At 37.5% G+C, this 12,219-nt stretch overlaps 1 protein-coding gene across 1 annotated transcript in view; it reads left to right on the forward strand.

Moving 5' to 3' along the window:
• Positions 1–12,219, forward strand: part of fbn1 (fibrillin 1) — a 107,003-nt gene that overhangs the window by 72,272 nt on the left and 22,512 nt on the right. Inside the window, exons 50-57 of the mRNA XM_061883818.1 lie at positions 1,085–1,210; positions 6,318–6,470; positions 6,546–6,608; positions 6,675–6,794; positions 6,888–7,007; positions 7,075–7,197; positions 7,637–7,768; positions 10,877–11,002. Coding sequence (XP_061739802.1) covers positions 1,085–1,210; positions 6,318–6,470; positions 6,546–6,608; positions 6,675–6,794; positions 6,888–7,007; positions 7,075–7,197; positions 7,637–7,768; positions 10,877–11,002 — 963 coding nt within the window. The remainder of the gene's footprint in view (positions 1–1,084; positions 1,211–6,317; positions 6,471–6,545; positions 6,609–6,674; positions 6,795–6,887; positions 7,008–7,074; positions 7,198–7,636; positions 7,769–10,876; positions 11,003–12,219) is intronic.

The raw sequence follows: 12,219 nt of genomic DNA on the forward strand, positions 1-12,219 counted from the left end.
GTGCCCAAAATAATGCGATATTCTATCGAATACGTGCCCGGATTTTCGCCCGTTTACATTAGGGTGTGGTGGCCGGTAGACGAGGATGTAGGACTAATGAGCTAAATCTGTAATCTGGCTCATTCGTTGCTTGAATGCTGCTTTGTAAATTCGAGAAGTCTGCAAAATGTGTTGGAGAAGGGCTAAAGAAGGCTATAGAATATTTAGAAGCACACAAAATAGACTGAAAAACAGCGTGAACAATTGTTTTTCTTTGTCGGAAGAAACTGGAAGTTACTAAATTAAAATGTTACTATATAAAAATAAACTATTGACCTAGTGATGGACAAACATACTGTAAATTGTGGCCATCCCATTCTGTGACGTGAGAGCCCAATCCACCATTCACATGACGTCTGGTTTGGGGATAATTTTAATGTATTATTTCGAAAAAAGAAAAGGATAAAAGATAATGTTAAAAAATAAGGATCTCTAAACGCGATCTCAGGAATAACGCAATCGGTATTTCATAGACCCCAACGACCGTGTTATACTACACTATAGTTTATTAAATGCATACATTTTACCTTAATTTTAAAATATTTAGGATTTTTCATGATAAAATGGATTAATAAAAAAATACATTCACTTTTATTCGCACGTATGTTAGTGAGAACAGGCTCTTACAAGATGAGAGTAGAGCGCTGCCTCTGCTGCTCCTCATCCATGTTTCCTTTCTCTCCGCCTTCTCACATGTGGGAGTGGGCTCAAACTAGAATGCTTGGATTGTTTATGTAGTGGTGCTGATGAAGAGATATTCGGCAGACTTCAACACATTCCTGTCAAAGGCTCTGTTCCTGGAATCAGGGAGGAACAGCACTAAATTCTCAACATCAGTGAGAGTAGCAGCTGGTCATTGTGATGGCTGAACACATGACAGCGAGGTTATATGTTGTGTTCACAAGTCAAATTTGAATAAACTGGGATTTATTGATTTCACTGATTTGACTCCAACCTCTTCACCTTGAATGTAGATCAAGAAAAGGGTCCCATGGGGACTTTTTTTTTTTCTATAAATCATGATTTTTGTTTCTTTATGTGCCAGATATTGACGAGTGCTCGCAGTCGCCTGAGATTTGTACGTTTGGAACCTGTTCCAACACCGAGGGAAGCTTCACCTGCTTATGTCCTGAAGGCTTCCAGCTGTCTGCCTCTGGACGCAGATGTTTAGGTGAGTGTGTGAGGGAAATAAGACTATCTTATAGATGAGGTGCAAGTCATGAATGTATCTGTGTATTTTCATCCTCCTGTGCCAAGAAAGCACTCCCGTCTCCCTGCTAGCTCTATGGCTTTAAGGGTGACTCTGAACTGATCACTTTTCCATCTCCTCACTTGTGTATGTGTGTTTATGTGACACATGTGCGTGTTTTGGGGTTGGGTGGGAGCTTGGTGAGTCCACTGTTAGGGAGTTCCCTCTCAAACTCTCAAGTGATGACATCATTGATTCAGAAGATGTGGATTAACGTTTGCGTTTCGCCCCTCTCCCTAGCGTCAAAAGTGCTTGACTGAAGGGTGGGTGTGGGGTGAATTAGAGCATCTGGGTGGAGGGTGATAAACATGGGCAATAAAAGAATTCGAGGACAAATCCTTCCACACTTGTTTTAGACCTGCTTTTTTATAAAATGATGATTGGCATGCAAAGAATGTAGAAAACTGATAGCTTGTTTTACATACCATGGCAATGAAAAGAAACACATTTATCAGTTTTGTCAAAAGCCATCAATTACAATTAACTTGTCTTGAAGTTGTATTAAAAAGATACAACCGAGATCTTCATGATGTTTGTTGGAGAGGTGAAACAGTGGTCAAGGGTGACTCCTTTTATTCCATCTCCTGGTCTGTTCATACATTTACATTCCACATTGTCATATATTAATCTTGTCTTTGACCTTTGTGTTGATTGACTAGACACCTCATTAGGCACACCTAATATTAAGTAAAAACGCAGTAAATGTGAAAATATACAACATTCACTGTTCGATATGTACCGTATTTTCTGGACTAAAAATCACACATTTTTTAATGGTTTGTCTGGTCCTCCAACTTATAAATAAATGATAAATGGGTCGTACTTGTATAGCGCTTTTCTACCTTCAAGGTACTCAAAGCGCTTTGACACTACTTCCACATTTACCCATTCACACACACATTCACACACTGATGGAGGGAGCTGCCATGCAAGGCGCTAACCAGCACCCATCAGGAGCAAGGGTGAAGTGTCTTGCACAGGACACAACGGTCGTGACGAGGTTGGTACTAGGTGGGGATTGAACCAAGGACCCTCGGGTTGCGCACGGCCATTCTCCCACTGCGCCACGCTGTCCCTATATAGTCAGGTGTGACTTATGTATAAAAATATACATAATTTAACATATTTTTACATTTAAATTCATGATGGCTGACATATACTATTACTGAGGAAAGGCTGAGCAAAAACAAAATGCCTGCCAGAAGGAAATGCAAATCCAGAGTACAAAATGCACAAGGTAAAACAGTAATCAAGCAGCAAAAAGAAAGCTTGGCGTGAATAAGAAACTTTCAAGCAACTGACAAAAAGCACATCCAGTGTTCTCTCCAAAAATTCAGTAGTAGGACTTAGTAAAATAAGTGAATTACTTGATTATGGATTGATACATTTAAAATTTGGCAATATCGATTTACAAGGCATATTATCATTTGAAATGCAGCTCTAGTAGTTCCAGCTTGGATCCCCCTTCTTTATTTGTACTAAATAATACCAGCACACTGCTTGCGTCTTATCCACATTTTTGTCAATTCACATATTTTACAGGGAAGGAGAATTAAGTTTTCCCAAACAGGAGATTGTAACAATGAAACACAGTTTTGAAACTCTGATTTATCTCTGGCACATTTGCTCACCTTGACTCCCTCTGGCCAAAGGCCAGGAAGAACTGTATTTGTTTACAGAGCAGATACACAAGTTATAACAGAAAAAGTCCATGTTACACTTGAACCTAAATGGGATGAGGCGTCACAATCAATTCTGCACCACAACACTTGAGGGCAGTGTTTTTGTGAGAGGGAGCTGCAAACACAATTTTTGCTGACTAGCGAGTTAGTTTGTGTAGCAGCGACGTGCTATGACCTGTCACTGCCTGATTTACAGAGCTACCCGACAACTTCATGCCGTGCTACATTTTTACGACTTTGTTACAAAAATAATAATGTAAATTTGGTTAACGAAAATCATTTTAGAAAAATGGAGCATATCAGTCAAATGTGGGTTCATTTAGTCACGACATTGTGACCACCAAATTGTCACAGAGAGTCAAAGCTAAGATGAAAAGGCCAGCTTCAAATTTGAATAACAATGTGAGTGGATAAAAGTTATTTAAATTTTCTGAATATTTATCAGTACATTTATTTATCAGTACATACTTGCGTGAAATATATCATAATATGATAAAAAAATATTTTGTAAAACCGCCATAATGGAATGGAATGTAAAAAATATTTAATGAAACCAAAACGCATCAATTTAATTTGTTTTAATTAACACCTTAACTCATCTAGCAGTTATGAAATTATAAAAGGATGTTGCTGAATATTCAATGTGTCTAATAATTTTGATTTCTGATTGTCCAAATATGTTGAAACATAAACATAGGACGGAGGACTCGGTCCAAATCGTGTCTTTGCAGCTAAGTGTGCAACTATGTCAGTATTCACATTCTTTTCAAACATGTTAAATCAAATGCAAAATACTGCCCCAAAAACAGTGAAGAGCGTTGATAAATCACATTGTGTGTGCTCTATAATATATTTGCATTTTCTCCTCCCAGTATCGTGGGCGTTTTGATGATCAGCATTCACTTTGCATATTAATGAAGACAGATAAGCAAAATGTATTGCACGCTTTATTCTGCTCACTTTACTCCAACTTACACGCATATTTTTAGATCAGCTTTGCGTGTGCTATCAAGTTTGCATGTGTTTTAGTACATGCAAACCTTTAGTAAATTAGGCCCTTAATATAGTATTTAAGTAAAAAGGTAATACATTAAAAAGTAATAATTTATATTACTATTGTTTACCTGTAAGTTGGGGATAATACGTGGGTGCGCTGTAGAAGCCAATGTTGTACATACCATAAGTCGCTGAGAGCTACACTTTTATGGTGTCCTTGTTCTGATGATTAGCTTGTATGATGACTGTATTATGCTGATAGTATATATGTTGTACGATGAATTGATTATCGTGGACCCCGACTTAAACAAGTTGAAAAAATTATTCGGGTGTTAACATTTGGTGGTCAATTGTACGGAATATGTACTGTATTGTGTGGTTAAGAGGGGAGGAGTATAATTCACCAACTCGAGTATTTCATCTATATTTCATATATATATATACATATATATGTACGAAATACTTGACTTTCAGTGAATTCTAGCTATATACATTTATTTTATTAAATAAATAAAATAAATAGTTGAATTTCCGACAGCACCTATCAAATACACAGTAATAAAAACACAGTTGTTCTACTAACTGTACTGTGCTCGCTGGTTACTAAAAAAAACAACAACACTTACCTTTCACTATTTGAGTAACTTTTGTTCTGCCATTTGCGTATTGGCGAGCGATCTCCGAATCCGGGAACATATCCTTCACGGATTTGTTGTAGACATCCGCAAATGGGAACGGGATGTTGCTTCCAGCTATCAGCATAGCCATCTTTGTCTCAGCATAAGTTACACCATCGGGTCTCCATTTTGCGAGGTGGCCCATAATACTGGGTTGTGAACGATGCTCTGCTGCGGACGCTTTGTGCTTCGCTGACCGTTCATGGCTGAGTATATCCGTTCGGCCGGTGTGTTCAATAGAGAAGTCTGTTCTACAAAATTTACAGGCAACATACCCCTTCCCCTTCGAACTCTCCTGGATAAACTGAAATTCTTGTTTCCAATCGTTCTGGAACTTGCAAGCGTATTTCTTCATTTTGTTGGTCGACGGTGTAATATATTGGCTTCGAGTCAATAACCAGGCGACGTGATGAAGTTACGTCTCTTGTGTGGGCTTCAGAACAGAACTCCCTAATGCATGTTCCTTGACTGCACTTAAATGTGGAATATATGTAGAATATATTTACATTCTAAATGGCAGTATTGTCCTGTTTAAGAGGGTCACAACATTTTTGAGTCAGGTTCTCATGGAGCTGGACGGGTCGTGGCCTCCAGCTCTGCCTGATTTTCGGGAGATTTTCGGGAGAAAATTTGACCCGGGAGGTTTTCGGGAGAGACGCTGAATTTCGGGAGTCTCCCTGAAAATCCGGTAGGGTTGGCAAGTATGCACACTTATGAGGTCTACCATGGTTGATGTGAGCTTAAATTTTGTTGGAGTTGTATGTCAGGTTCCGTCAAAAAGTTTGATGGGGGAGAATCAAACCGGGATTGTGTTGTTGAAGCATGTATCTCTCTGTTGGTGCCAATCAAAACTAAGTCTTTTATGGCTGTGCACATGGCACCATTTGCCAAGACAACTACAGTTTCGTAGAGAAAGGTAACTTGAACCCCTGTGACGTCCACACACTTTCAGGTGTTCATGTTCTTGCTAGGTGTACACACATGCATGTATGACATGTATTGGGCAGAGCGCTTATTTGTGTAGAGTTCAGTGAAGGCCACAGTGAGGAAGGAGACCATGTGCTTCTCATTACAAGTAAGAGCCTGGTAGAACAAGAGTCTTTGCAATACTCAGAACCATTGTATTTGGAGGGAATAATTTTTCTCAAGAGATTCAACAATTAGCCAACCTCCCAAACCGACCCAAACTTTGCTGAAACTTTTTTAGCGTTTTATTACGCTGAAGGAATTACAACACACATATGGCTCATATAAGCTTAAAACTTGACTAGCAGACTAGTTCTTGGTTATTTAGGACCCCATGGAATATTTCATCGACAGCATTTGGATTCAAACCTGAATACATACTTCATCCATACTTTTATCTGAAGTATTATCACTTATGCCTCACCTCTCCAAATTGAAATGTAGGTTTTTGCATGATACTGTTAATAAAAAAAAATGGTGTTAAAAAAAATACTACTCACATGATGGAAGTGATTATTCTTAAACTAATAAAAGGTTTTTTTCAATTATCAAGCCAGGAGCTTTTAATAGACCCAGGTATTTTTTTTTCTTAACAGCAACAGTTGACAGTACCTTTGATGTCTCTATTAGTCACACAGTTTAAATAGGTGTTGGTATTTTTTCAAAATTTCTCTCTGCGTTTTTACTTTTACTTGTGTTCCACCATAGATATACGTATCAACTACTGCTACACAAAGTTCGAAAATGGCCGCTGCCAAGTTCCAAAGCCTCAAAATACTTCCAAGGAAGAATGCTGTTGTACTGGAATGCCGGGTCAAGGCTGGGGAGATCCTTGTGAAATCTGCCCTGGGCAAGCAGAGGGTATGTTGCTTCCACAAATGCATTCATATAAGAGTTTTGGGACATATTAGTGACTTTTGCAATGTTGTTTTCCAGAGACGTTTCACCTTCTCTGTAAAAATAAGGGATATCAACAGGGGCTCGACGACCTTCCAAAAGGTAATTTTTTTATTTTTAATCAATAATCCTTATCGTCAGAAAATGTACTTATTTTTTTACTTGTAGATATTGACGAATGCCTCAATGACCCCTGCATCAATGGCCAGTGTATTAACACGGACGGTTCTTTCCGCTGTGAATGTCCAATGGGATACAGACTCCACATCAATGGAGTCACCTGTGTAGGCAAGTGCCCCTCATCCGACTCTGCTGAACTCTTTTTTTCTTGTGTGTGTGAATAAGATACATTAACGTATCATCAATGTTTTCTTTTCCCAGACACTGACGAGTGTGACCTTGGTAACCCCTGCGGAAATGGCACATGCACGAATGTGATTGGAGGTTTCGACTGTGCATGTGATAACGGCTTTGAGCCTGGCCCAATGATGTCCTGTGAAGGTATATGAAATGAACTCTGTTTTTCTCATACTTTGCACTTGTGTGACTTTTTGTGCTTTGTTCCCAGACATCAACGAGTGTGCCCAGAATCCTCTGCTGTGCGCATTTCGCTGTGTTAATGTAGTGGGATCCTACGAGTGTAAATGTCCCACAGGCTACGTGCTGCGCGAGGATAAGAGGATGTGTAAAGGTACCATAACTCAGTGACGCATCAGCTCTCTTCGTCACACTCTATTTACTTGAAAAGTTTGAAGCCAAGTGCCACATTTACAGTAGGAATAATGGCCCCTCCATAAAGTTACATAACATAATATCTAAATGCCCCTTTCCGCCATTTTGAAACACAAGAAACTGTTACTCGACGAGTTACTGTTTATACCTCCACTTTCTCAGATGGCATTGATCACCCTAGCAACCTTTTGTGTTTGGAGGGAAGCACCGAGACAGACGGAACCTCTCAGCATCTCATAGCTTCACTGTTTATATTACACATCCAAACAGACCACCAACTCTCTTATTCTCTAGATACACTATGACACAATGTATTTAGCGGGTGAACTTGTGCTACAGGACACATTCATGCTTACTGTAATTTTAGTTGTTAATGCTTCATATTTTGTGTCTTGCAGACCAGAATGAATGTGAGGATGGTATAGATGATTGCGCCAGTAGAGGCATGACCTGCAAGAACCTAATTGGTACATTCATGTGCATCTGCTCGCCTGGATACATGCGCCACCCGGGTGGAGATGGCTGCATTGGTATGATACTGTACATTGTATTGTATATCAGTAAAGCAAACATTTTTATTAGTGTCATTTCCTAGAACTCAATATTTTGTATGATCACATTATTTGTTAAATGGGCATATTTAAGGTGGAAATGACTAAAGGCTAAACTAGGAAGTTGTGTTAAAATGTAGTAATATTTTAGTTATTGCACTATTCTAAGGAATTTTGTTAATTTCTAGCATAATCCAGTGCTCAATTAGTTTCTGTTATTACACCAGAATTTTACATGACCCCCCAATAGTTGAATTATATCGATAATTTAATATTATTTTATTTACTGTATCTGTACAACACACTGTGTTACATTCTATATATAATGACCTTATTATTAAAGTAAATGAATAAAATGAGCAGCGACAACATCTGCATCAAGATGAACTAATTTTAATGTTAAGTTTATTAAGTCAATTTAAAACATTTTAACAAGGCTTCTCGGTCCTTGTGATTCTAAATAACAGGAAATAAGTGCAAATGATGAAATGGGTTGTGCATTTTTATGAAGTTAACACTGTAACATTGAAAATGTTTTGGAACTGTAAACATTGCTTACTTACCACTTATTTCATCAGGTTATTCCTTGATTGTTCTTTTTTCTGTTTGTTTTGTACAATACAATACAATATTGCTTCTATTGGCGCTTCTCAGAAGGAATGACATTGCATATTTACATTACCTAAACATGTAATCTATCCAAAATTAAAAGCAAATAAAAAGCCTTAAATCCGGAAACATTTCAATTTGTCAACAGATGTTTAAGTATTGTTTTATGAAAAACAGTTAACCTTTATCAATTATTTCAGTCTCACAGTATTTCACAGCATTTGTCTATTTACAACTACAACAACAACAAAAAGGAGCTGATTCTTCGCTTATTTAGTGGCTGCAGTGAGCTTTGTTTGTATTGCATATCCTTTCAAACCTTGGTTTTGAACTTATTATTGCTACTCTTGACTCCAACATATATCACATGTTGCAACGGGTAGCGGAATGGTATAAAACACACTCCGGTCTTTACTCCTTTGCTACCATAGTTACAGTTAATCCAAAAGCTGTTTATGCTTCGTCGTACTTCCGGGTCTTTTTGTTGTAGTAATCTTCACTTATTTTTCCTTACTGCTGACGACGACCCCTTTAAAATTTTCATTTTTCTCACAACTTTTTCCATTTATCTGTTCCTGTTAGTTTTGTACATGTGCTTCTGTGTGCTTACTAGTACTACTGGGTAAAACAGGGAGCCCGTTGACTAGATCAGAGTTGTGTATAAATGACCTGGAAAAATGCAACTGCTGTTGTTCTGACATTAGTTTTCCTGACTAAATCAACACAAATTATAAGTCTAAATATAGTTTTACACATACTCCAGTCCATAAACTTACAATAAAGCATGCTTCTTTTTCATCAAAGTATAATTTTGCGGCCGTATTTGATGCACTATGCTGCTCCATTCATGCAGTGTTTAATGACCAGCAGGCTCTATAATATGCAGCTGGCGGCGAAAGAAATTGAATAGAAAAAAAAAATAAATAAATAAAAATATATATATATATATATATATATATATATATATATATATATATATATATATATATATATATATATATATATATATATATATATATATATACAAAACGCCCAAAAAATAACTTATTCCCTAATTTTGCCAAAATCATCATTAGCTTTGGACTAACAATCATGGAGAAATTGGGACTTTTGTGTGAAGTATGTCAACTGTGGTGGCTGCCTCCAAAGTCTTGTTTGTAATTATTGTGCAATCTACGGTATGCTTTTAGACTTACACAAACTTTATTGATCCACTATCATCTATTATTACAACCAAAAGTGGTTTATTTGACTCTTTCAATATCTACTCCATCTATTTGTATTTGTGTTTGACTTTCTCTTCTCCTGTTACCAATTTGCATTATCTTAGTTTTACTGAGATTCAAGGATAGTCTGTTTTTGTCAAACTATCTCTTTAATGTGTTCTTTTCTTCTGGTATTATTTGTATTAGCTTCTGTGTGTTCCGTCCTGAACAAAATGCAGACGTTGTGTCTTCTGTTTACCTCGCACAAGACACTAGTGTGTGGCTCTCCAATGTTGTTCGCAAACCTTCACTTCTCATACTTGTCTTCTTTCCGGGTTGTTTGGAAAGTGCTGTGAAAGCTTTCCAGAATTCTCACATGTGGAGCAGCCTCATGCTGCAATACAGGGCATTTTTACACGCTGAAACGAGGACGCGCCACAGACATATCATCTCAAAGTTGTAGCAGTTATGGTGCCCTGTAGTCACGTGAGTGCCTTTTGACCAATCATTGAGAAGATCGCATATTACCTTCATACTTAACTCTGGGTTAGATTGTGCACTGCTGCCACGTAGTTGCAGGCTTGTGTATCATTCTAAAATTAATACTAAAGTGCAGAGACAGATATTGAAAATCTCCTCTGCCACTCGCACACCCACAGGGAGTCTTTACTCGCTATTTGAGAAACACAACTATATAGTTAAAGGGTTTTCTAAGTGTGACACAGTGAACACATGACAACAGTGGAAGCTACCCTACACATTCCAAAACTGATATTGTGTTTTTGTTTACACTGTATGTATCCATTCATTTCCTTTTAATTCTAACTAAATTCAATTGAGCAGGTTTGAAAATGATAGTTTTCTTCTTTTTTCCTAAGCTACTGCACCTATTATATTTCTTGTCGCCTCCCATGGTTGTCACCTAAACTTTAAAAAAAAATACCCTGATCTAAAGCATTTAATCAAAATTACATTTAGAAAATTAGATATGTCTGTACTGAGAAAGAATATAAACATCAGACCCATTATAATGGCATTTATTGGAGTTATTGTGTTATTTATTTTAATACATCTTCAAAAACCTTTGTTGTGCCATTAGCACAACACCCATTCAAAAAATTAACTATCTAAAAAGGTATATGAACTGATGGTAAATGTATTCGCGTGTTATCATTTCTATTGTCTGTCAAAGCAATAGATTGTAATTTTGGAAAAATACGATGTCTTTTTTTAATTTTGACATTGCACACCTATTTGTGCCTGTCTTCCTCAGATCTGAATGAATGTTCTGCCAAACCGGGCATCTGTAAGAATGGCCGTTGTGAGAACACAGTGGGAAGCTATAGCTGCAAATGTGACCAAGGATTCATCTCTAACCCCACACGGACAGAATGCATCGGTATGTTGTCAATACTCATTCAGCTCTTTTTCAAAAATCTGTTACTTACATTTATATATATATATATATATATATATATATATATATATATATATATATATATATATATATATATATATATATATATATATATATATATATATATATATCCAAACCCCGTTTCCATATGAGTTGGGAAATTGTTTTAGATGTAAATATAAATGGAATACAATGATTTGCAAACCCGTTTCAACCCATATTCAGTTGAATTTGCTACAAGGACAAAATATTTGCTGTTCAAACTGATAAACATTTTTTTTTTTGCTAATAATCATTAACTTTAGAATTTGATGCCAGCAACATGTGACAAAGAAGTTGGGAAAGGTGGCAATAAATACTGATAAAGTTGAGGAATGCTCATAAAACACTTATTTGGAACATCCCACAGGTGTGCAGGCTAATTGGGAACAGGTGGGTGCCATGATTGGGTATAAAGCAGCTTCCATGAAACAAGGATGGGGCGAGGGTCACCAATTTGTAAGCAAATTGTCGAACTGTTTTAGAACAACATTTCTCAACAAGCTATTGCAAGGAATTTAGGGATTTTACCATCTACGGTCCGTAATACCATCAAAAGGTTCAGAGAATCTGGAGATATCACCGCACGTAATCGATGATATTACGGACCTTTGATTCCTCAGGCGCTACTGCATCAAAAACCGACATCAGTGTGTAAAGGATATCACCACAGGGGCTCAGGAACACTTCATAAAACCACTGTCAGTAACTACAGTTGGTCGCAACATCTGTAAGTGCAAGTTAAAACTCTACTATGCAAAGCGAAAGCCATTTATCAACAACACCAAGGAACGCCGCCGGCTTCGCTGGGCCCGAGCTCATCTAAGATGGACTGATGCAAATTGGAAAGGTGTTCTGTGGTCTGACGAGTCCACATTTCAAATTATATTTGGAAACTGTGGATGTGGTGTCCTCCGTAACAAAGAGGAAAATAACCATCCGGATCATTCTAGGCACAAAGTTCAAAAGCCAGCATCTGTGATGGTATGGGGGTGTATTAGTGCCCAAGGCATGGGTAACTTACTCATCTGTGAAGGCACCATTAATGCTGAATGGTCCATACAGATTTTGGAACAACATATGTTGTCATCCAAGCAACGTTATCATGGACGCCCCTGTTTATTTCAGCAAAACAATGCCAAGCCATGTGTTACAACAGC

The sequence above is a fragment of the Nerophis ophidion genome, linkage group LG02, assembly GCF_033978795.1.
Source record: "Nerophis ophidion isolate RoL-2023_Sa linkage group LG02, RoL_Noph_v1.0, whole genome shotgun sequence".
Classification (NCBI taxonomy): Eukaryota; Metazoa; Chordata; class Actinopteri; order Syngnathiformes; family Syngnathidae; genus Nerophis; species Nerophis ophidion.